At 40.1% G+C, this 27,210-nt stretch overlaps 1 protein-coding gene across 1 annotated transcript in view; it reads right to left on the bottom strand.

Moving 5' to 3' along the window:
- The window catches only part of jarid2b (jumonji and AT-rich interaction domain containing 2b), a gene marked incomplete at its 5' end in the record, with an annotated part of 99,097 nt that overhangs the window by 50,470 nt on the left and 21,417 nt on the right, over positions 1-27,210 (bottom strand). Inside the window, 1 exon segment of the mRNA XM_014005876.1 lies at positions 446-572. Coding sequence (XP_013861330.1) covers positions 446-572 — 127 coding nt within the window.

Here is a 27,210-nt window from a genome sequence, read left to right on the forward strand (position 1 = left end):
ATATGTCGCGTCGCAAGCTCGCGTGTGCACGTCTACGTGTACGAGCGTGAAATTTCACATGCACTATTTTCGCCGGTCGCTTAGCTGGAGGAGGGCAAGCGATTCGTCGCCTCACYGCACAGRCTCCATAGGAAATGAATGGASAGCRAGCGAYGTCGCCTCCCGTGTGTCGAGCCCTTTAAGCTGGTTGGCATATTTGAACTGCTTTACTAAAAATAAGGAGTGTCCCTGTGGCTCATCAATCTGTATCCTGATTGCATCTTGTAGCATTTTCGTTTGTGCCAGTTTGTTTTCCCTCTTGGAGACTCTAAATAACCCCAAAACCTTCGAGATTCCTTTCCCATGCCCTGATATTCCAGGATATTTACTGGTGTACAGTCAAGTTAAAGTATATACACAAAACGATGCAATAAAACATCCATTTAAGACATGGATGTTAACTCACCATTGGGGTTTGTGGTTCCATCGCCATCCAGCTGCCGTTTCTGTGCAGTCCTGAACTCCTTTAGAGAGAGGTAAAGCACCTTTCGCATCACCCTTTCTTCCGACCACGGGATCCCATCACTGTCATCCTGTGAAAAGATCCAGAGGAAGAGAAAACATGAGTTAAGACTATTAAAACAGAGCACATGGAATAAGTTTGAGAAGGCTCTGAGAAACATTAGCGGCAGTTATGCTGAAAGCTGTCCTCTGTTTTGCTGTCYGACAACAACAAAAACAGTAAAAGTGTGACTCGAGGTCAAGGTCAGGAAATGTTYGCCGGCCAACACAGATGTCCACAAAAAAGAAAACAGCCTGTAAGTGCTCAGTTCTTAGCCAAGGAATGCACACTCATATTGTACCTTCTACCCCACAACATAAACAATATAATGAGCCAGGAAAAATGTTTTTGTTTACAAGAGCTGCCAACAATGGCTGCAGCCAGTTAGCAGCAATGTGGGAATACGATTATGCCTTATTAAGCTGCCAAAGTAACAATAAAACAGGGAACACAAAGTCGTCTCACAGAAGTCAATAATTAAAACAAAGTTTCGGTTTGATGAGGAGTTCCTTTGCATTTTGCTGTCCATCTCTGACACAACATTAGCATCACAAAGCATTAGCTTGCAGTTAGATACAGGGCCGTGCATTAGAACACAGACAGCATCTCCCTATGCAATGATGGCAGAATGTCAYGGTGGTGAAATGTTGGGAAGCAAATTAAGCATCATGAGACTGAGTTTGTGTCATTTCTCTTTTCTTGCAGTGAAAAATATTATTGTCTAGAGTCTCAAAGTCTGACAGAATGTATTTAAAACACCTACTGCTCATTTTGAGAGCTCATTAAAAAACTATTCTGGTAAAATAAGTACTGTTAACGGCTTCCTTAGTGAGCGTCCAACAGCAATGAGAACATTTCTATTCCCACTCTGCTGCTTATTCTCATTGCTCTGGCAGCTGTGTTTGATGTCTAACAACACTAATGACTAAAGGAAACGAATTAGACATAAGTAACAACAAAAACATTTTCATCAAGAACAGATTTTATTTTCTTGTWTAGCCTCAGGATGAGCAGATATTAGCAGTGTCTGAGAAAACACTTTATGTAAACTAATGCGTGATAATTATTTGAATTCAGTGCACATTTCTGATTATGTCAACTCATCTCTCAAAACACATTTCCCCCCTGTATTAGTCAAATGTAAAACAAGAGGTTTGATGGGAAAAGAAACCCAGTTGACTCAGCTCGTCGGTGTCACAGTGACACCAGCTCTGACTATAAAAAAAAAAATCTCCAACGCGAATAAAAACAATTACAAGAAGACGTTTTAGTGTTGCTGTAATTACAGAGAACAGTCACAGCAGTGGAAAACAAAAACAAAAGAGCTGAGGTAACACCGAAACCGACAATAACAAGTTGAACATCCGAGTGAGAAAGAGAGAAACTCAATCTCGTCTTAATATGATGCATGTTCCACCAACCAGGGAACAAAATGACACAGAAACGATTGTTGCTCCAGCACCTTTTTAAAAATGCAAACATTAAAGCATAAGAGACCTGCCATTCTTTTGTTTGAACCTATATAGCACTTTATCAAGTCCCTATAGACTCCAAAACGCCYGACTTTTCAATCATTCACCCATTCATTCACACACTGATGGTGGTAAGCTGCATTGTAGCCACAGCTGCCCTGGGGCACATTGAACGAGGCAAGGCCATGCGCCGACACTACCGGACCCTCTGACCACCACTAGGCAAGGTGGGTGAAGTGTCTTGCCCAAGGACACAACGACTGAGAAAGAGTCGTGGAGTGGGGCATCGAACCAGCAACCCGCTAGTTGCACATTTCGTAAAAAGGTTGCATGAGTGCTGAATAACTGATCATCAGACTGATGAAAAAATAGAAAGTTACGTGCAAATTCTGCTGTTTTTAAAAGATTAAAATGAAGAAAACTCATACCATTAAATATCATTATTACAAAATATCAAATTCCTGCAAAAGAAACACTTTTCCAAGTAAATTTCTTTCATTACAAAACTTATGAAACTCACTTAAATTAGGTAGTGTGTGTGTGTGTGTGTGTGTGTGTGTGTGTGTGCGTGTACTTCCAGTGACTATTTATACTATTTACCATAAATTCACTTGACCTCCAAATGTCTCAGCAGATAGAAAATAGAACAAAGCTTTTGTACAAAGAAGAGGTCTCACTTCAACATAAACTGTAGGTTGTGTCTCTGGTGAATTTCTGCTAAAAACAGGTTTGTTCTTTCAGTGAAGGTACGTACGATGGATAAATTTTACACAAGTAAGAGTAGCGATACTACATAATATTACTCAAGTAAAGTAAAAAGTATGGTGTAGTTAAAACTACTCCCAAAAGTATATTTTTTCCAAAAGGTTGCTCAAGTAAATGTAGTATTATAACTAAAGTACCATAACTAGTTACTACCCACCTTTAGTTGGATAAAAGGGATTATTTTTGTGCAACAAAACCTAAAAGATTTAAAAGAGCTTTTTGTTAATGGCTTTTCCTTTCAAGAGACTGAAACCAGACTAAATATTTATACCTTCAGACATTTTGTAATTATTGACAAGCTGTTTCTCTGCGGTGCCTTTGGGTTTTTTTTTACTTCTTCTTCAGCAGATAAAAGTAAAATTGCCCACAGTTTTCATTTGAAAGTCTGCTCAGGGACTTAAAGTGTAAGATCTCAGAGCTTTAAGAGTTTGAAGCCAAATTCAATTTAAAAATAAGCGTCTGCATATGATCGCGTCGATGTGCGTCTGCCTGAGTACAGAAATATGAAACACACTAACTCAACCAGACGATGCTTTTTACCTTCTTAAAAAAAGCCATATATTTTATGTGGACGCTCATTACACTGTCATACGTGAGCATGCTTGGATACATAATCACAAGTAAGACAGGCGGCGCTAGTATTCAATTTTGCTGTTTCCTCCTGTAGTTAATGTCATCTAATCCATTCTTTGTGTGAAATGTGTGTGCGCAAAAGCCTGTCAGGTAAGCCCCAATTACCTAGACAGCTCACTAGCATTCTTTTACTCATGATGTGGCACAAGGCCAGATGTACACTGAGACACACACAAAACAAACCCTGACAGCAATTCTCATGGTTTCAAATATTCTCACATATCATCCTGCAAGTTAATATACACAAATACCACACAGCTGAGCTTAAAGGAAAATAGCCCGCTTTCCAAAAGAACTGACCTCAAAGTTCGTCTACATTCTTTTTTTTTTTCTCCTCTTGTATTCTCTGTGGTTTTGTCACAGTTGTTGGCAGACTGCCACTGATATTTCCTGCACTGTTTATACACAGCAACAAGTTCTGGATAGAGGGGAGAAAAATCATTTGAAAATAACTGACTTTTCACAAGGAAAGAAAGTAATTGCAACAGTAAAAGCTGTTGAAAGACATTGACAACTCCGCTTAATAGCAAAGTAGCTAATTTTTTAACCYGAAGAGCCAGAACCAATTTGGTGCCCTAGGCACAATTTCAGGTGGCACCCCCGTGCCGTTTTCTATATCTGCCCATTTACATACCATGTTCAATAATTTTATTTTTTAATTTTTAGAAACCAGGTTGTCCAATTAAAACAGTTAACAATATAATTAATCTGAAACAGAATAACAGGAGTCTACCTCAGACCTGCAAAGATTTGCTGACAGCAATGAGGAACACCTGTTCATGTTAACGAGCTGCTGTGGAGTGATGCTGTTCTAGGGTGGGCCTAGGGGTATACTCCACTGGAAAGTTTTGTAAAAGATCTACTCAAAACTCTGCATATTCTAGACATTTTAAAAAGATATTTTATTTAATCACTGGGATTAATAAAACATAAAATCAGTATTTTATGAAGGTAGAACACTTTACCAGACTTTAACCTGAACTCTATCCAAGATCATAATTAAAACTTCCATTATGCTTATTTTGTTTTCCATTTGCAGACTGAGCACCAGTAGTTAAGTCTTCACTGCATCATATACTTTATCACAAATAATCATATAACCTCATGTAGTAAACAAGCAGTCTGAGAAACCAACAGAACAAGTTACCGTCCTTCATGGAGTAACCAGTGATTATTCCACAGACTAAATCAACTAAAAGTTTTTAAAAAAAATTTCTTTCATCCATCATTTGTGGCGCCTCCTTGATGGACAGCACCCTTAGCACATCCCTATACTGCCTATACCACAGGCTGGCTCTGATGACCTACGTAGTCAAGTCCTATTTGTTTCGTACAATGTGTTCCTCATTTCTCACTAAACCACAAAATCCAGAATTGTATTTCAGCAACAATTTGTAAAATCTGCCTTCCAGCGGATAAGGAAGGTGTGACAGAGGAAGGCAAAACAGCAACGACACAGACGTGCTGCACCTCAGTGTCTCAAATGTGGCCGTGCATGTGTGAGTGCCTGCTCTGCTGAGGTATTACCCAATCTTTTTTTTTTTTTTTGCGTGGAGCTCTTTCACACAGAATGCCACCTGGAGCTGACACACATCTACACTGCAACCTGCTCCCAAACAGACGAGTGGAATTCCACTAATGAGCGCAGGGATCTGCTCAGTGCACAATCACCAAATGCCTCAGGACCACTGTGCACCTACAATCACCCAGCAACTCTTAAACCCAAAGTATTTGAAGGCACAGACAATCAAACCTGTCATAAACACACACACACACACACACACACACACACACACACACACACACACACACACACAGATTTTGATCTTTTCCATAAAGATTATGTGCAAAGTATTTACATCGCTTCCTCTCCTCCAGTGGCAGTTATTCTTCCGCATTTTCATTGCAATCCTAATGAAATCTTGTAGCTATCCAATACATAGACACCCTGAAGGACTGTTTTGCCAGCAACAGAGCACAAACTGTGAACAAAATAAAACAAATTAATCTAATGTTAAAAAGGCTGTCTGTGGCACGCCAATGATAACGGCTTACGACCTGAAGAGGATTAAAATTATCGCTGCGTGTTTTGAAGAGCCCTTTATGCAAAACCATTGAAACAAAAAACATCTTAATTGTTGTATGAAGCAATGATTGGTGAAAAATATATTATATAAAATATTTATACAGGGATTTAAGATAACCAGTATGACGAATGGTAAATATACAGAATTTGGCCTGAAAGCTTAGAAACTCTAAAAGAAAATCTCACTGGCGTCAAAATCCAATCTGGTTTCTCTTATTCAGTGGTAATAAATGAAAATATCTTCAAAGAGCATGGCTAACTGCCAAATTAGAATATTACACAGATGCTGATTCATCTGATATAATAAAATGTAGAAATAACAAATAGTCCTTTCAAGAACATCCTGGGTGCTTTGTGTTGTGCTCTGAACCAGAGTTAAAGGGTGACAGGAGGAAAAAACATGTCTATGAGCTGCATTTAGAAAACAGAATAAACCCTCTGATTTTACAGGAAAGTGTTTATTATTTTCTCAGATGTGTTTAAACCATTAATTATCTACAATAAATCAGTTACAATATTCGTTGCAGATAATACGACTGGATTTTGCACATTTGCATTTCAGTGTAGCACGTGTAACACATAAGGATTTTTCTGTGTGTGTGTGTGTGTAGGTGTGTGCGTGCGTGTACACACACACTCGCTGTTCCATAAATAGTGCTGCGCTGTTGCCGACTGTGCGGACGTCACAGCAAAGGAATGTGGGCCATGAGCCTCTGCGATCTGCTCTACAAAACAGCACCAAWATCTGTTATTCTAACACACATTTCCTCAGAATAAAACGAGGGGACGAAGGGATGAGAAGATGGATGGATTGACGGATGGAGCAGAAATATTATTTTAGCAAAGCCGAGGTTATTATATCCAGTAGTCATGACATTATTCCTCACGTCTTTATCTTTTCGCACTCTTTGGTGAACACATGGGTCCCATATGACTGGCTACATGGAGGCAACTGCTGGGAGTTCTCAAGTGCAGCAGATGACCAAGATAATAATTACCTAATTCCCAAGTATATCATTGCACAGGTCACGACCAGCCATTTGTAGATTAGAGAACATTTATGGCATCTTAATTATAGCCTTGTGGAAAAACAAATGCACGTGCAAAATCTTGACAATACCACAAAAAGACCTTAAGTACGCCTGAGGGATTTTGTTCCTTTAGAGCGTGGAAAATTGCACACAGATTAGAAAACTGAAGCAAACCTGTTCTTTAAAAAACTAATTTATTTGAAATGTAGGAGTGTTTTTAAGCTCACATTTCAATTTTGCCGATAGTTCACAAAACTCACCCTGGTCTTGAGCTTAAAGCAGCACGAATCTGCAAACAACTAAGGCACTCACTAAAACCAGGCCAACTTTATCTATACGGAGCACTTGTTTAGTCCCAAAATTTACATTCCAATCTTAACTACATCCTGGTCTCTGGCTCTTACAGATCCAAGCAGACCGGATGCTTAGCTCAGTTTGGAGCTTCGTAGAAAGGGCGAAGTGAACAAGGTTTTTAGGGTTACCAGGGACAAGAGGCCCTATATAATCTCCTCATTATGCCACAAGCTCACTGCATTGGAATGCGCACTGCTACAGGGCCTTTTCTTTACGCTGCTGCAATATCAGACCGTTTCAGAGCATTTCCATGTGCAGGAGATGAGAGTTTAAAGCTTCAAAGTAACTCGTGCAATAAAATAAACAGCTTAAACCACAACCATTTTTCAAATGTTTTAGAGCGTCAACCAATCAGTTCACTTTACAATCACTGCAAATCAAGTAAACCATTCTTTAAAACAATTGTTTGATCAGGAGAACATGTTTCTATAAAGGGAAACTTTAGAGCGATCCAAATTCTAGATGGTTCTATAGCCAGGTTACCCACAAAGCTAACCAACACAGCTTAACCTGAGGCAAGCATTGCAGCAAAATGCAGGAAAATAAATAAATAAAAATCTTTTAGGTTAAGAATGCATTTTTAGGTGATGTCAAAATAGTAATTTAAGTTCAGTTTTTCTCCTCTTCTCACTCCTTGTGGTTTGCAATTACTTTTGCGTCTAAGATTTAGTCGGGATTTCCTGATATCTGCCCTCTTCTCAAAACATTTAGTCCTTCAAGCGCGTCTCAGATTTGCGAAGCGACCGAGTGCTTGCATGTGTCACGTTCAAAAACTGTGATAAATTGCAGCACTTACCTCTACACTGCGTGTCTGGGACATCTGTAAGTTCTTTCTACAGAAAATAAACTAGGTTACACCCTCCCTGATTGGGCCTGCGCTAGTTGCTTCAGTTTCAGCTGGAAAAAAACGATGGCTTTGTCAAAGCTTGAACTATTTTTTTCCCACCCTAGGAGTTATTACCAAAGTATCAAGTCAGCAAAGTATTGCTGCGTTCCTTTTTCTTCTTTTTTTTTTTTCAGGGGTGCTTTTAGTCGAATTTGTGACAAAGCACAAAAAGAGTTCAAGACTTTATTTCAGTCTCGGAGCCTGGCACTCATCACCAGAGGAGCCTTATCACAAAGTGCTGGGCTCAAAGCAACTATTTCCTGTTTATTTGGTGCCAAGCATGCCAAGAAAGCACTGCAGAATTGTTGCTGCGGGAATTTTAAGTGTCTCTCGTAAAACGAAATGTTAAAGTAATGGTATGTTTGCAGTTTCAGAGCATTGTCGCCATGGTTTTTAGGGCTCAGCTGAGGAAAATTCTTCAAACTGATGCAAGTTCAGAGAGCTGAGCCACGTCTGGCCTTACAGAAGACTGAAATACGGGCTTGGTGGTAGAATTGCATGTCAAAATATGCTATAAAGCAGTCCTTGTGAGTGTATATGTGTACTCTGATCCGAGAGGTTGCATTACAAATAGGTCTATTTCAAAAAAAGAAAAAAAAACTGCCTTGTTCAACATTTACACTCCAGCACTGTCATCTCATTTTTACTTGGGCTGCAAGTTATTGACCAGAGGTTTTGCTCACTGCACACACAAATGCAAACAGATTCCTCCAAGCTGTGATCTGCAAGATCTTATGAACATTACATCCAGACAAGCCGTCATTCATCATGGTAGTAGCAATGGCTGCATCTTGTAAACCCAACTGCATTTCTAACCACCTCAACCTGCTGAAGAAATAAATAAAWAAATAAAAACATTCCTGTTCTGCAAAGACAGATATAAAATGAACCGCTTCTTATCAGCCACTGAAGAAATGTGCTCTGTAGAATATTTGTTACAAATATGCATTGCTGGAAATTATATTAATCCATCTACTTTATAAACAATCCTGACAGGCCATTTGTTTATCAAGATAACTATCAAACCTCTATCATTCAGAACACAATGTTGTGTTCGTCAACATAAATGGCTGCATTGCAAAAGAGCGAGCTGATTTGCTAAAGAAGTGCATAAAACACACAAAAAAAATTTTTAAATTAAAGAATCTCATGCTGCCTGGTGTTTGATGCCACAACAGTCCTAACATAGAGGTCAATAGAAGTTAATGTTCTGTTTTGATAAATCATATGGTTATGATTGTTTTCCTTAGTTATTACTTGGTTCTGCTGCTATAGACTGCTAGAAGACAAACTGACCACATTTCCTTACTCTGTTGCCATCTTTAGTCACTCTCCTCTACATGTTGTTGCAATTATTTCTATCAATATCGTGTTTTTCTTTGTCTCAGTTATTTTATGCTAGTCTCTTTCCTGTCCTTTCAACCTCAGCCGGTCGAGGCAGATGGCCACCTGTCCTGAGCCTGGCTCTGCTGGAGGTTTCTTCTTGTTAAAAAAATAGTTTTTCCTTTCCACTGTCACCAACGTGCTGCTCAGGATGGGAAGCTGTGACTAAGTCAGTCAATGCAATCTGCTGACTTCTTTAGATTGAATGGTTTTTGTACAGCAACCTGAGATGACAATTGTGACTTGGAGCTATATCAATAAATTAAATTAATTAGAATTATTCACTAATAACAAATGCTTAAAAACTAGTCTTACAAGTAAAGTAAAAGTTTTATTTATATAGCACCTTTCACAAAAATAAATTCACAAGGTGCTGTACATTCAGGGAAATGGGGAGGGGGCAGTTAAGAAACACCCATTCAAGAAGACATACGAGACAAACATGGGGGAACAGGCGAAACCGGTCATGCAGCAAACACAGTTGTGCTACCTTTAACAACAGCTTGAAATACACAAAAGGGAAATTGAGTTAAACAACATGTGAGAGAGCAAGACAGACACAGACACAAACTTTGATTTCTTTAAGAGGTTTTGAATGAGTTTGTGCTCTCGAGGATCATAAAAATAACTCAAATTGACCACCTGGCAGGCAGCAGCTCATTGACAAATTGTTCTGTTAAAATGAACATAGGGCATTTATTTTAGAAAGTGATGCTCTCATTACAGACTAGAAGATCACGATGATGATCCTACCCAAGCCAAAACACACTAAATGCTTGCTGTGGCTAGACCTGTGCAAACATGAGACACATTTAAAGCATATGGAGGACACTGTGTTACAGTGTGTGCCATGCCACAAAGCTGAAGCCTACCCCCACACGCAAACACGGGGAGGAACAGGAAGGCCGAAAGGGGAAACGGAGTAACCTCATTAGCCTTGTGCCTTGTCTGCCAGGAACAGCCTGCAGGCTTGTACAAATAGACTGAAAACTAATGGCCTCTGGTCAGTTTATGCGGCACCTGTTTGCTACTAAGGGAAGAAGCCATTTGTATTGAAGCAAGCTGAGGGAAAACACCTGAGGGAGATTTCTGCAAAGTCTTAAGACAGCCGGATTCAGACAGGCTGTACAACTACATCTGGAAGCTAGTTAGGGAAGCCTGAAAATAATCAGTCCAGAAAAGGCACACAAGCGCCATCACACTCCGCTCCACTTACAGAACAATAACTACAATGACAACAACCACAACAACCCGTCGCCTGAGGCTTTAACCTCATTTAGACCTAAAACATTCTGCACAGACACACTGTACGAGCTGCTTTACTGGAAAGTCTCATTAATTCCTCTTTTCTCAACAAGCACGCTGAAAAGATATTGAGTGTGTGATGAGGACCACTACTTGTACACACAGGCGAAGAGCCACACGGTAACAAGCAACAAGCTAGATCAATCCAAATGAGAACTGTGGAAAAAAGAAACCACTTCAGAGCCATTTCTTACTTGCTTGGAGACACCTGAAATGTTACAATGCGTACTTGAGCTGTGCTTGGATCCGTTTTTAAAATGTGACAAACCGAGAAGCAAAGACAGAACAAACAGCCTCCAGGCTTCCCTGTGTCGCTTTTTAAGTTCTTTTTATATTATTAACGACCAAAATAAATCCAGTCTTCTTGCCAGGAAACTTTAAACATCAGAGACCTTTCTGGTTTTTCAGTCAAGCAAATTGTGTTTTTTTTTTTTTTAATTCTGTCTAATATTAATATTCAATATAATGTGGTTTTATGTCATTTTAGAAAAACAAATTTGTTTTCTAGGGTCAAAAATGAATGCCTAAACGTATACACACATCTCAAAAACAGCATTTCCAGCCTAAAAATAGCATCACATCTTAGCAATAATGATAAAGAATCAAAACTCTTCATCATTTTAATGAATATTACATGGCACAATGAGAAAGAATAGTTTGAAACAGCTGACCAAGCAAAGGATAAATACTAGGCTTAAATGCACCACAACATCTGAATCTCTGAAGAGAAGACAGGAGGGTCTTGTGTGGTCACTCTGGGCCTGGTGCCGTTTGGCAGCTGTTGGCATCACCCCCTCTGCAGCTGGTGGCAATATTAACCCAACTGTTGGCAGACTGCTGCTGGTGGGGGTTGAGGGAAACACCTAGTCAGGCCTGCCTTGTGGCACAGCCTTTTGTATGAGTGTGCATGTCCTGATTTGTCCTCCGCTGGTCTGGATGCAAGTCCACACTTGTGGTGAAGTCATTTTGGGGTCTGACTTTGTATGAATGTTTGTACACAGTGTGTGTAACCAGACTGAGCAGAAAATACAGCACAAATGAATCGTACCTCACTGTCAATGATTTATGTGTAAATAATATGGGAAGGAGATTGTGCCATTAGTGACTGAATTTAAACTATTCAGGCCGAATCTGTACTTGCATAGTTTGAAATGCATTGGTTTGAAACTGAATTTCACCAAATTGAAACTGAATCTAAAGTTTAATATGTGTTTGATTGCTTTGTGGCTTTCTCAAGAACKTGGGACATGTGACATTTTGGAATTGAAATTGAATTACAGAACTGAAAACAAAAGTGGTCAAACTAAATTTTTAATACAAAATACTGTTTCAACGCAAATTAATTCAGATTCTAATTATTTATTTCAGTTTTAGTTTAGTGAAATTCATTTTCAAACAAATGCATTTGTTATCAATTTGTGCAAATACAGATTCATTCTGAGCAATTCAAATTGTTTCTAATGACTAGGGTTGGGTATAATCGTATCGTGTGTAATTAATCGTCAGAAAAACATTAATCGATTACTTTTTGGCACTTGACAATTAATACGACTAATGCCACCAAGCAGAGTCCTCTCGCTGCTCCTCTCTGCTTCAAATATGATGAATATTTTTTTAAAAAGCATTCTGTAATTTATTTACCTATCAACACAATTTAAAATTTGATGTATAGCCTGAAGTCTGTAATTTTGACACAATTTGGAACAGATTTTTATGAAGAGTAAATCTTTCCCACTAAATTGGTCCTGTGACTAAGACATAAGGGTGTCCAGGTACTCCAGGGGATTAATTGTCAAATTAATCGTTATTGGCTAAACACCACAATTAATCGTGATTAATTTTTTTTTACCAATATTGCCCAACCCTACTAATGACACAAGTTTCTCTCGAATTTCTCCATGTACTACAGTGTTTCACAATTTCTCATTCACTTGTGGACATGTGCAATGTTTAACTTTAGTTTTGTTTTATTTTTTTTCAGCCAAAGACTAAAATTTATTGGTTATAATGGGGAAGTTCTTGTATCTTGCCCAATGATGCCAAGTAATTCCGTTAGGACACATACTCTGCATTCTTACCCATGAACATACAACTTTAAAAAAGCAATGAATTATTTAAATGGTGCGTTGAAGAAAAATAACACAAAAAGTCTTTTCTCAACAACAAAAAARGACATTTTCTGATCAACACCGCACACAACAATCTATAAAAAATATCTGCACTAAGACTGGTGTTCAAGCATATTGCACAACTGTAAAAACGAGGTAGTGTGTACAGCCATGTCTGAAAAACGACATGGACCCAGTACTGTGCCAGCATTAAAAACAAACATGGATAAACAGAACCAAAATGACCAGTGATGGAAGGAGAGATTGAGTGTGTGAATCTTTAACTTGGACAGAAGCTCATAGGAACAGCCAAGAGCTCAGTTCATCCATGTTATTTTATGGAACCATGCTCTCAGGCACGTCTATCCAATTCTCCAGCAGCTAATATGGTTCCTTCCCTAAACACAGCTTTTCAGCTGAAACTAAGTCCAGATTTGAATGTTTTATAAGTGAAGCCAGCAAATTTGAGGCGTCTTGTCCAACAAGGTAATCAGGCAATCCGTCTTGTTTAGAAATAAATTCTAATAAACCAGTGATTTTACTTTTTACACATGAAAAACAATACTCAAAGATGATGGAGCAGTTACAGCCAAGCAGGTGACAAGTCAATTATTCACCTTAAAGCAAATGGTAGTCTTTAACTTTTCACTTAGTGGCTTGGGTTGCATGATGGAGCGTGGATGTCAGCAGAGTTAAACAGAGAGGGGCTGAGCTGATGGGTCAGAAGATAAAGTTTGTTATTGCTCTGTTGCTTCTGTTCAACACTCAAGTTGTTCAGAATCAAACATTCAAGAGAAGAAAAGGAGGGAATGTGAAAAAGCCGTGAGGTATGTTTATTATTCCCCCAACTTGTCTTAAACCTCCCACTGTGTGCATGCCATTCATCTCAAATGAGTGTGTACACACATACTATAAAGTCTGCCATTATAATCCCAAACCCACATGTGCTGGCATTAATTGAGAACAACTGGAGTCACAGAAAACATATGTTAGACATGACAGCCTGCAGAGCAAGAGGGGCTTCCTACTGGATATACATGTGCAAACACTTCACCGTGTAACCATGTGTACACAAACACATGACCAGGTGTTTTCTTCAGCAAAATGGTGGCTTGTGGCCTCTGTAATCCCAGTTACATACCAGAAAGTGTGGGTTTTTTTCCCCTCTGAGTCTGGCAAGAAAGACCATCTTTTCAAACCTAAACCAAAAAAAGTTTTCCAGTGGACTGTAACAATGGCAATCAGATAATAAATTGGATGCTACACACCTTTAATATAAACCATAAAAGGCTTCAGTATATAAGAATGGAAACAATCTATAATACATATTAACATACCTAAAATTGGTTTTCAGTGTTTCTTTAAAATGAAAAAGCTCAACAAGTTCACTGTGATCAATCACTTACTTACAAGAATTTTTCCCCCCAACCTTTTTGTTTAGTTCTCCTTTATGAACAGGTTTCACACAGTGAACCACAATAGTGTTAATTGCATGTTAACATACAGTACCAATCAGGGTGAAATAAAAAAGAAAGCTCTGTCAAACATGTGCATTTTCTATTATGTTACTGAAATAAAACAGAAATTACTTAAATTTAAATATGCAATTGTATCACAGCACACAAAATGTAAAAAAGTTCACAAATAGCATACACAAACCCAACTACTTGAAAAGAATTTATATAGTTAATGTGGTTTAGATTCCTCAATCAAATCTGTCATGTTTCCAGTAGATTTTTACCCCACTGGGCACCTCTTACAGAATCATGTTTGTTTTACAGAATCATTCCTTGTTTTTGGCACAGAGTTCCTAAAACTAGAGTTAGTCCTGTTTGGCCAAAGGAGAATTATCAGACTCAAAGTCCTGGCTCCTAGCCATAAGAAAATGCCAATAGCTCCTTACTTAAACCTTTAAGTGACAGTTGAAACACTATTAGTCCTGACACACACACACACTTGCTTTTGGCCCAGAAGCGTAGCCACATATATTGACTAACAATCACGGACCTTTCACCAGGAAAGTCTAGCTTGAAAAGGTCAAAGGTCGGAGGCAATCAGGTGGCCGGGCGGGGTCAAAGTTGACCTCCTGGCAGACACATTGGTGGGCAGGCCTGAGCGATGCTTCTCAAAGGACCTGTCAGTCACAGTCACTTATTTCACCCCGAGCTGATTTCTGTTGGCCCCAGGGATCCAGCTAGCTATTTCTCTCCAGCTCCTTTACCCCCAACTGGAGCCAGATAAGGGTCTCTTTACATGACAAAGTGCTGTGGAAGAGCAGGGCAGAGGAAAGAAAAGGGCTCCTTTCAATTGCGGATGAGGAGCAAATCCCTTTCCTGCAGGAGTTAGGGGCAAACCTTTTTTAAAATTTAAATCWGAGTTTTAGATTCATCATATTCTCTTAAATTAAGTTATTTCCACCAGCTTGACCTTGTACATTTGTCAGAACAAGTAAATGTTTATCTTCAAAGTTTAAACGTATTTTACTCTAAAGATTTTATTTAGTATTAAAAACAAAAATTCTAATTAACATACGTTAACAAATGCTCTGTGCATAAGTCAGACTGATTTGTTTTATTTACTCTAAACTTTGAGCTCCTATAAAGCTTGTATTACAATCAGCAACTTGAGGACAAAATAAAACACCTCCTTTTGTCTAGAAATGAGCCTGGCCTCAGACAAACGCTTTTTGGCAACTGAAAACAAGCTTTTTGTGAAATGGAGAAACAAGACATAAACGGGGGAAGCCTGCTATTTATGCTTCACAAAAACTGGCAGACAAACACCGCGGCTGCTGCGATGGTAAAAACGTCAAGAATTAAATAGAGAAAAACGTATTAAACACAAAGAAAAACTGAGGATTTGGGTTTTATTTCAAGTCTGAACCAGAGGAACTCATCTGAGCCATCTGTCCGTGTGAAAGCAAATCTAAGAGCTGGATAATGTCGGCGTGGAAAACAAAGAAAAAGGAGGAAATGAAGGGATGTCACAGTAGAGCTGACGGAAGAGAGAGATGAAGGGAGGACAGGTAGGCATTGTGTCTCCAGTTTCCCGTTTCTATTCATTCAGCCTGGCTCACTTTTGGCCTCTTGGGAAGATGGTAACTGAAGAGGGTGTTAGAAATGTCTCGACGCTGTCATCTGCGGAGAGAAGGAAGTTTTCCACGTAGCGCTTTTGTAATGAAGGAATTCAGCCAGCTGGCATCAGTGTAGGACAAAGAGCCTACTGAAGAAGAAACGCTCCAGCTCTTCAAACAGGTGTCACATTTGACGATGAATATACATTTTTGTCACAAATGCAGCAGAAATGCAGTCATTTAGCCAAACATGTGCATGATAAACTAATAAAATAGTAGTGCTGGGCAGTATACCGGTTTGTACCTAATACCGTTTTTTATTTTTGTTATGATWTGAATTTTCTGAATACCAACATACCGGTTTAAATAACGTGCGGAACGATTAGTCGCGGCCGCCAGTGAACTGTTTCCTGGGGGACATTTTTCCTCACTGCACCGCTATGTGTGTTAGCATGCTAATGTTATTGTTCAGCAGTTTGTTGCAGCAGCGGGTGGCGATTCCGCTGCTTATATTGACTGACATTAAAAAACATCCCGTTTTCGCCATCGCTGAATGTAGTTAACACCTCTTCAGTGACGCACACAGTTAGATATAGCACGCAACTTTAATATGGAGACGTGGAGACGCATGGAGACTTTAGCGTGCTTCTATTGTGAAAAGCTGTGGGGGAGTAGTTTCATAGCGGAGTTGAGTTGACTGGTGTGCAAGGTGAGTCGTGCTGGTAATCTTTATTAAATAACATAAAACAATAGACCCGATAATAATCTTTTCTTAACCCTCCTCCTTCATGACAGGACCAAAATGCGTGACTACTGTCTCCAACCAGGAGGAGAAGAAAAGACGTTTAGAGGAGGGAAACAGAGACACAGACAGAGGTACAGTAAAAGAGAAAAGTTAATAAGCAGTGTTTGTACATTTTATTATCAGCTGACCTGTGATGAAAAGAAAAATACCGTGATATACCGTGAAACCGGTGTAAATGTTGAAAACACCGTGATATAAAATTGTGGTCATACCGTCCAGCACTATAAAATAGTGTGAATTTTTATTTTCTTTAACCATTGCAGCTTTAACGCTCAATTCCAACACATAAACAATTTTTATCAAAAGGAAAATAATGGTTCACAAAGTGGTGATAAAAACGGTAATTGCCGAGTTGCCGCGGCTCTACAGGAGGCGTTTAATAACAGGCGAGGTGAAGCTATGATGAAATGTTCTCCCACAGGTTTTCTGCTGGCGTTTCTCCTTGAAGGGGGGGACCCGATTCCTTATCGACCCCCCACCCCCCGTCACCATATTTCAACGGCCGACTTTTCAAACGTGTGCAAATCTTCATCCATCACCGACAGCGAGGCAAAATAAACAATTGCGCCGTAGATCAATCACTGTCTGTTTAATGTTGAACGGTGCGGGGGGCTCACGGTGGTGGAGAGGGGGGTGCATGCAGTGGGATGTGTGTGCTCTCGTGGATTCGTGGCAACACGCTCTTCTGCGAAAATTTACTGCGATATTAATTTGCTGCGTGTATACAGCAAAAAAGCGGTGCGTCAGGACCCTACATTGATATTAGCRCTGATCCCGGCTTTAATCTAAACCTTAGATCTGAGCTCTCCATCACCATGTCTGCTTTAGACCTAAAGTCTACTGGCCGTCATCACCTGGCCTTCCCTCCTCTCATCTAACACTTCATAAAGACCATTCATCCCACCATCCTTTCATCCTACTTTACCAGGGGCCTTGTTAATCCTCCTCTCTATCCTGACCCTGTACCACTCTACTGGACTGGGACAAACTTCAAAGAAAGACAGAGTGAGACAGAGAGCGCTGGTGTGTGTGTGTGTGAATAAGACAGATTGGGTGGTTGGGCAGCTGTGTTGTGCTTTGCCTAGACCACAAAGCCTTTAGAGGATAAGGGCCCACACACACATGCACACTCTCAGCCACCACTCCATCTCTAAAGAAAGTAACTAGCCATGGTGAGTCCAACCAATTCATCAGAAATTATCTGGAAAGCGGGGCAACCCAGTGTATCGTCTTGCATTTGAAAAACAAATAAAGTTGGTAAATTCAAGCAAACGACTCTCAAGCTCACAGCTTCACCATGTCAGAAACAGAAAGGAGGAATCCTTGTGCTCTCCTCGTTTCACGAGAGACAAAAAGGACTGAGAAGATGACAAATATTTCTTATTTTATTTTAAAAGATTAAGATCAGCCTGCATTTTAAATGAGGAAAAACATGCAGTTGCAATAATACAGCTGAACACTGAGATAGTTGATTTGCCATAACCCACATTTTCCCTCACTCCTCTACTTTTCCTGCCATCACGTCACTAACAATACTCTGCATGTGCTTTAGCATTTCAGCAATCATTAAAACAGCTGCAGGTAGGGCAGTGGAAGAATTCATCATCCTGCCAAAATGTTATTGGTGAGCTGTTTGCATTAACGATTTATTGCACTACAGATGCTGCGATGACAATAAATTTAATATATTGTGCAGCTCTAAATTATGATAATTTAGAACTATGAAATGACAGAGACACAATTTCCCCACTGGAAGATGTCCCATTTAACTAGCTAGGTTAGAATTACACTGTACTGGTGCAGTGAACAGCCATTATCTGACTGGTACACAGTACGCTGAAGTAATGCACAGTCCCATATGTGCACTGGTGTGCCTAAGGGGGTGGTGCTAACGGGTGTGTGTGTGTGGGGGGTGACAGACAAGCCTCGGCTGAAAGTGACAGTCCATGTTGGAAATAGACTCACACACATGCATCAAATAACACACAGCTGATGACAGCTAAGGGAGGCTGACATGCCTTCCACTGCCACTGGTGGATGTATGTTTATTTTATTAACCTGCCACAGCCTCGGCAGGGAGGAGGGGTGGGAGAAGGAGAAAAGGCTAAATGTGTGCGTACCTGCCTGCCTGCTGTGACTCCCATTCTTCCGAATCCTTTTGAGTTGTGTGCTAACCTGAGGTTYTCACTTTCTTTTTTTTTTCTTTTCCTCAGTTCAAAGCCTAAGGGTGTATTCAGACCAGGAAAGTCCTTTGGTCCAATTGTTTGGTCCGGACCAAAAATGGACTTTTTTTTCGTTTTGTGCGGTTTGCATTCACATTGTGCTTTTTTGCAAATTAACTATAACTTGTAAACAAAGCCACGAATGTGACGATCATTGCTCCCAGTGGACAAAAAAGGACGGGGGCGGGACTGAGCCACAGATCCCGAAGAAAACAAGGAAGTCCTGCATGCTGCGGTTCTGATGCGCACATTTTTGCTGATAGTACAACTGCAATAGCATTTAAAATGTCAGCAGCAGCTAATTTATTGGTGGTTCCGTGATGATATTCTAATTTTGGAGCGGCGTCAGTAAATGTGTCCCGCAACCCAAAGGAAACGAGGTGCGCTGCGTGTTCTGACCCACAACATGCTGGCAGTAGAGCTGCTAACAGGAGATGACAAAACAGGTATGTTTTCAGCTTATTTAGCTCAGTAACGGTGGCCTGTGAAGTCCAAAAAGGTGCATGTTTAATGCAGTTGGTTCAGTTAGAGTCCGGTCTGTATTCACACCAGAAGCAAGCTGAAGCGAACCGCACCAGAGTTCGTTTGAAAGCGGACCGAGACCACCTCAAAAAGCAGGTCTCGGTCCGGTTGTTTTATCCGCACCAGAGTTCGCATGAGTGTATTCACACCTGCAGAAAAAGTCCGGACCAACGCTGGAAACGAACTCTGGTTCGTTTAAAGCGGAGCAAATTATCAGGTCTGAATACGACCTTAGATTTGTGCAACTAGGCCTGATAACAAATTTTGACTGGACAATACATTCCCTCAGAAATTGTGATAAACAATATAATTTGGAGACCATTTTAAACAAATATACCCCCCCCATGAAGCTTATGGAAGTTTATGAACTTTACGTATGTAAAAAAAAAAATGGTACGAACTGACTAGATTGGAGATTGGGAAAGCAACACAACAGTAGCTGAAGCTGTAAAAATGCCACCCACCTCCTCTATCCAAGCCAGCGYAATTTATTCTTTGTGTCTTACGAAATTTACGTAATGTAAAATAATATATACAGAACAAAATCTTGGTGAACCTAAAGTTCCACACGGTGTCCTGAGGTGTCACYAGCTGAAAGAATGCGTCRGAAAACTGAAGAKAATCCTCTGGCTAGATGACTGTTCACAGGGATCTCATGCTACAGAGGTTATACAAGACCATGATCCTGGCAAATACCTGACGCTACAGTTCACTTGTCCCTATGCGAAAGGGTAGAATAGAGGGAGACGTGTAGAAAACAAGCAGGCAAATTAAAATTATTGATGATTGTTGCTATCGAGACAGGTCCATRTGCAGCTGTAGCTCTGTAGCACTCCAAATAAGACTTTTTAAGCTTCTGACCATGTTAGAAACAAGATTTAAAAAGACAACTGCCTCATGTTGAAATTGGACATTCCAGTTTCACCTGTTAATCTTGCCAAACTGCATTTGTGACGCAGACCCTTACTATCAAGCCAACTGCCTGACTTATCACCGGACAGACTCGTAACTGACACCCATCCATGCATAACACCTTATCTTCCTGCGCTGCTCTGCTTAATACCAACACTGCCTCTTTTCCTGGTTGGGGTACAGAGAATCTGAACGTATGCGTCTGTGTCCTCAGTAATACAGCATTTAAGTGAGTCACACACTTTAATAAAATGCTTCAGCTCTTGCCGGCCCAGCAGAAAGCACCTGTCACATAAAATCACAAGACAAAGTGTGAACAAYGTGAGGCTTTTTAAGGTCCTGCACCACGGTTTCCAAGACACACATTTGCAGAGCAAAAGAACAGCACAAAGTGTGTGGGTAGGAGGACTGACAGTTGCTGCTGATGTAAATGTACATGTGAGGCGTATGACAGTAGAAAGCTGTGCTCTCTCTGGTGTAAGCCAGTCTGAGACGCTCTTTGTGAGCAGTGCGGGTCAGCTGTTGCTCTTGGCCCGGTTTGCTTGCTCTGCCTTTTGGCTTCATGGCACAGTGACACCCTGTCCTCATTTCTCTTTGTCTGAGAAACACAGCTTTTTTTTTTTGATACAACAGTCTATTCACAGCGACAACAGCAAAAACACAAATTTACATTAAAAGCTGTGCTCCTTCACACAACATGCTGAGTCAAAAAACTTCACTCTTCACTGAGGCAAAAAAAATACTTGTCCAACTCTCGTGCAGCCCMTTTCCAGAAAAAAAGCTGCCATAGCTTTAAGTACCTTTAATTGCGCCCAATGTACCATTTAAACTAAAGCTTGTGTTTTTAAATGTCTCGAACTGCGTTGCGTGATTTACACAGCTCTCGTAAAATGAGCCATTTGATTTAAGCTGATGTTCTGCTAGCAAACGCTCACAATATATTCCCTGTAGCAGCTCAGCAAGAAACCGTCAGTGGTTTTATTAAGGCCCCCGTACGTGAAGCGTAAGCGGGAGTCATATTGTTTTCGTACAGTTTTTTTTTTTCAGTGATTTTTGGTCAACCGTAGCACAAAAACGGCTGCACAAATCAACATGAAATTTGGCAGGACTGTAGACGAGTCCGACCTACACTGTGCCAGACAACGGTTTTACTATAGACCCCATATTGGAGGAGGGGGCTCCTTTCAAAGAGGGGGTGTCTGGACATGAAAAAATGCTTATAACTCAGAAACTGTTCAACATAGAAGCTTCAGATTTCTTTTGTTGTTTAGCTCTGATGATGCTCTATCTATCAGGCCCACCAATCAGTGTCCCCACTCCCCCGGACCCCCAATTTATCTGAAAAAGGGGTATCTGGACATACAAAAATGGTTATAGCTCAAAAACTATTAAACATAGGAGCTTCAGATTTTCTTTGATTGTTTAGCTCTGATGAGGGGCTATCCATCAGGTTAACCAATGCCACCCCCCAAAAAAAGAGCCCCACCCAAACCACAACAATTTTGGGATACATCTAGTAGCACGACATCTATTAGGAATAAAGTCTTCTGAGTTCTGGTGCATTTGTGCGTGCGGGGGTCATTATGTTGCCGCTATGTGGTATCTGGTTTCTTCTTCTTCTTTGGCGTTTATAACACTGGGCTGGAAAAAAATAAAGAGCGAGAAGGAAGGGAGCGCTTTATGGAAACTGGAGAAATGCAAGGGTGTAATTACACATCATTTGCAATCAAGTTGGGCTTCTGAGCAGGTTGATGAATTAGAAAAGACRTGCTAAAAACATGGAAGGAATTATGATGTTGCAACTACTTTTCATACACTAGCATATTATTCAAGAGGTTGTCAGCTTACATTAACACAATACTAAAGTCTGGATGAAGTAAAGTTGTATAAAGAAAGAGAACATTTGTTTATTCAAATTATTTTAGTGTGGTGGCAGTTTGGGATTATAAACGCATGAGTAAAAGCCTTGTTCTTTGCCCGTCCAACGAGTCAGTAGAAATTAAATGTTCATGAAATAAAAGACAGTCATTCACCTTTTTTTTATAGGAGGTACTAAAACCCTRAAAGTAGGGTCAATTATTTGCTACAGCTGCTTCTTTCAAAACAAGTGACTCATCTGCAGTTCAATCAATTTTTTTTCTGTGTGAAAGAAAATATTTCGTGTCACACACACGTGAATCTGAACCCAAAAACAAAATGCACATTTAATGATTATGAAAACATTTCTCTTTCACCAGTACAAAATAAATACAAATGATTTAAAACATTACAACTGCTGCTTTATTGTGCCCCAATTAGCAAAGTGTTTCAAATCACAACACGAGGGGCATTCTCTCCGTCTAGTCAAGGCAGCCAAAGTCGTCTTTGCCAGATCATAAATGCTTGTTCATTTACTCTCACCTGCCAAAATATTGTCGTAAATATTGCCGTAGGCTGGCAGAGCTGGCTGGGGAACGACTCGTGGCTCTTGGGCCAAACAAGCCCCAGAGTATGGTTGTTTCTCACCAACTCCAAAATACTGTACACGCTTTCCCTTCCGCCTCCGCTCAGCTTAAAACATAATGCACACAGGCAGCAGAAAGAACAAAACATCCAAGTTTCTGCAACAATTAGGATTTTTGTGCACATTTCAGTCTGCTTCATTGTCCATTTATTGTCAACTATTACAGTCAGCACATCGAGATGACAGCAGCTAAGCCCATACTTAAAAAAAAATACTTCGTTTTTTAAAGCTTTAAAAAAAAAACTTTAAACCCTGGAGGGGGGACTCTGCTGCTTAATAAGATTTGGGAACGCTGGAGGGGATGAATGAGCAATAAGGCCAAAGTGATCAACCACTTTTATTTCAATAAACTTCTTTCACTTTTCAAAATTTTTAGCCTTGGGTTCTTGATAAATGAAGTGTCGAGCAGCTGCCTGTGGCATTTCCTGTGTGGCGGAAAACAAGAAATATTCAGCAGATTCAGGAGGTAACCTTATCAGGAGCAGACTCTCGCGTGTGGATTTTTAAAGGTTACACCAACGGAGTGGCCAAGTTGTGAGAGCAACAACACTCTAATAATCCATTGTGGGTTAGACAGCAACTCTAATTTCATGCTGATTCATCATATTAATATAAGATGGGTCATGAATTGACAACATACTCTTGGAYGCATATAAAACAGAAATAAAGAGCTCAGGCTTGTTTGCAGGTAAACTGGCCTCTGTGCTTCACTGAGCCCGCTATGATTCTCTTAGCCCTGCTACATTTACCCAATTTAGACAGGAAATGACATTATATTAACAGAGGAGGGAGGAGTGCTGAGGGGAAAGAAGTGCCAGGGATGAAAAGAAGTGAACAAGATTAGATTTAGAACAGACAGAAAGGTCTAGCATGAAACCCAGAAGAAGGGGGATTGATCAAATGAATTAGTGAATTAGCACACAGCAGAGGTTCAGCAGAAAGAACCCCTGCACGGTTTTACCTCAGCTTTAACAGCAAACAGAGGAAGGTAGGCTGAGGAGAAAAAAGAAAAGGAAAAGGAAGGAAGGACAAAGGAAAGCAGCATGTGGAAAGCAGGCACACAAACTTAATTACATTAACACTAACTGGAGGAAGGACAGAGAGAGGAAGGAAGGAGCAGAGGGCTGTAAGACAAAGCCATATTGGAAATCAAGTCTCGTTTCGTGAGCTAAAAGGTCATCGTGGTCACAGTGTGCATGTGTGCATGTGTGTGTGTGTACTCAGCAGGTTGAGAGCCCAAGGTCTGCAAAATAGAGAAGGTCGATAGTGCATTACTGAGAAAAAAAAAAAAGAGAAGGAAAGAAATAAACGGACTGCTGTTGTGTGCATACAAGGTCCAGTATGTTGACTTGTAAACTGCTGCACGAGTCGACAAGATAAGAACAAGTCAGTGTCTCTGGAGACGTAGAAAGGCCTGCAACAGCTTTCCTGAAATACTCACTCCAGAGACAACGAGGGAAAAAATTTATTGCACAGCTTTAGTCAGCTATTTATAACCATATCCCAAATCCTTTTTGACCTGCCATGGCTGCACAGAGGTATTCATCTGAGCGGATTGTGGGTTTTTAAACCCAAGACTTGCATACAGTCCCCCTAAATGCAATCAAACATCCAGAGATGATGCCACAAGCGGAATAAATCTTGATAAGGCCAACGACCAATTTAGTCACAAAGACAAAAATGGTTAGGAAATACAAAATTCAAAGCAGCAAATGTGAAAGAACATCTGCAGTGCACAATTTTAATGTTTTAAATCATTTTATTTCACTACTAACCCCATGTTAAATGACTGGAGTTTACAAAAAAATGTCATTTTTTGTAACCTCGCGTTCCTGTGTGGCATGTAAGCAATTCACAAGATTGCTGAAGGACAAGCAGGAAGAAAATAAAAAAGGAGCAAAGGAAAGAGAAACGGCGAGAGAGCAGGAGARACGGAGCTGTGTATGTGTGAAGTCACAAACTGACTGGCAGTCCTGCTGAGGGGCTAGCAGGCGGTGCGCGCACACACACTGATTCCTGCGAGCACACATGGAAACTCAGCCAAGGCATCTGTGCCGGAGACCTGTGTAATTCAGGCTGACGAGCAGTCACAAAGAGAGGATTCAGGCCTGAGTGAAGGAGAAGTGATCTTGATGTGCAGCCAGGAAATGCGGCTTCATCGCACCAAGTGCATAACTTGTCAGACAGATATGCTCGCAGAAGACATTCATACAAACAGAGCACAATAGCAGAAGTTCATGCTGAATTCCTAAAAACTAGTTCTTATCGTTTGTGTTTGTACTCATCAGTGATGTAACTTCAAAGTTGTTCCTTCATCCTCTTATTTGAGAAAAGAGAAGTTCAGATGCAAATCTCTTTTTTAGATTTAATCTAAAAGCTCACGTATTACAGCAGCTTAAATTGTTTTACATTCCATAGCTAATAATTTTTTTTTACCATAATTCTCCATGAATGTAAAGTTCTGCAGGCTGCTCTAAATCCTTAGTCATGTGACTGCATAGGTCRAGCGATTGTATGTAGGTACCATACAAGAGCTGTGGCAGTCTTCAGCCTCATAAGAAACCCCACATTCTAGTTATAATCACAACTGATCTGAACTTTAAAAATATGCCACAAAACTGTGAACAAATGTTTATTTGCACTGCTGTGTGTGTTCATATTCTGTTAATACTTACATGTAAACTCCTGTATATTATAGTTTGTCTTTTTGTTAAATTTTTATTARCATATTACTTGTCAACTTTCTGCAAGTAGGGGTCTCTGCAGTACTTAGGRGRAGTTKGCCTGTGTGGGTATAGTTTGACCTAGCTGTGATTGGCGGCGTTTAAAATATAGGTGGAGGTTATWAAGTGGGCGGAGTTCAACAAAAACCATGATTGGTCAGGTTGACTTGTCTTGTGGGGCAAGTTAAACGATGAAGTGAGTTAAACACTAGGGGTGCAACAATACATGTACCTGTATCAAACTGTTCAATACAGTGCTTTAGGTTCAATACACACTTGTATCGAACAATTCAGATTTTTTAAATTTATTTTATCAGCTTGTCTTCTGAAGATGCTCTGTTGAAGGATCAGTGGATCTGTGTTCGACTACTGCATGTAGGCTGCATTTTCGAGCGCAGATCCACTGAGAAACTTGCTGTTTCAGCAACATTTAATTTAAAAACTGTACTTTTGAAGTTAAACAAATGTTCATAATTAATTTAAATAAATTACAAGTTTAAAAAGGGCATGGAAATTTCTCTATTTTGTATCGAAAAAATATCGAACCCCTAGATTGAAGTATCGAACCGAACTGAATCGTGATTTTTCTGTATCGTTGCACCCTTTTAAACATGTAAGTATAATTTGTTGACTTCAAATTTGTTGCAGCTTGCACCTTCCTGTATTGAGTTATGACTAAACTTATGAATATTTAAAAATATTGGTACTTTCTGGCTGCTTCGACCGAGCTACATGTCCCCCAAGCTGCCCCAGGCTTCGTCAAACCCCAGCCAAAATAGTTAATCCAACCAATCACAGCTAGGACTAACTCCTCCTACATAACAAGGCCAACGTAAAGACTGAAGCTGCTTCACGCATGCGCATTCRTAACTATTTTTTACTACGAAATGGTCTATTGTACAAACACTACCAGAGAACTCCATCTCTGGAGCCCATTGCTTAATCATCAACCATGTGCAAAGAGTTTGCATGGAAAAACCAAAGCAAGCTCAAGGACAAAACTTAAAAAAGAAGAGCATGGTCTGGTGAGCAATATGGCATCCACACCACWTTAATCCTTCTCRATTTATRGGCCACTTTATTGGGTTTGTTACATGACTCCCACCAAGTGGGCTCCTGGTGAAATACGAAAACCCAGCCTGAGAAACCTACGCAATCCTTGCAGCATCATCAGTGACTAAGACACGTCTGAGCTGAGAAAAACGCCAACAAGTGAGAAAAGATGTGGAAATTGAGGTCAGCTCTGTGTCAACAGTGAGTGAGCTGTCTGGTCTATGAGCGTAATATGTCAATTTCAACCACAGGGCAYGAGTTGTCTCGACTTAAACCTCTCCTCACCGACTTCGAACTTCACAGTCTGTAAAATCTGTTTTGTCAAGCAATCCATTACATTGTTCATGGCATCTTTGTCTGAAAATCTGACAAAAGAAATGGGTTGATGTGACCCAGACAAGCTGTAAAAAGCAGAGGCAGTCAGAACCACAAACAAGATTTTGATATTTACCGCAGACCAAGGCACATCAAGCTGCTTGATAGAAAACTGAGTCTGGGTTTCATCCTCTCTTTGGAGTTTTATGCTGTTCTGCCTTTTTTTTATTAAACTCCCACTCAAAAAATGTGTTTTATTCTTTTTACCATAATTACAGCCTGTCTAGATGGGAATACTTATGTTTTAAGTCCAAAAGTCAAACCAAATGGCTAACACAATAATAGGTACACATGAAAAATGGCTAGCACAATAATAGGTACACATGTTAAATAAAGCCATGGTTTCATTTACCAGCAAAAAACTGATGAGGTCAAGTCACAGCAGTAATGTCTTCAACTCAAAGCTGCTGTCTTGGAAATACCTTTCTGTGTTTGCCTCAGAAAATACAAGACATCTA

Source organism: Austrofundulus limnaeus, unplaced genomic scaffold, assembly GCF_001266775.1.
Source record: "Austrofundulus limnaeus strain Quisiro unplaced genomic scaffold, Austrofundulus_limnaeus-1.0 Scaffold32, whole genome shotgun sequence".
NCBI lineage: Eukaryota > Metazoa > Chordata > Actinopteri > Cyprinodontiformes > Rivulidae > Austrofundulus > Austrofundulus limnaeus.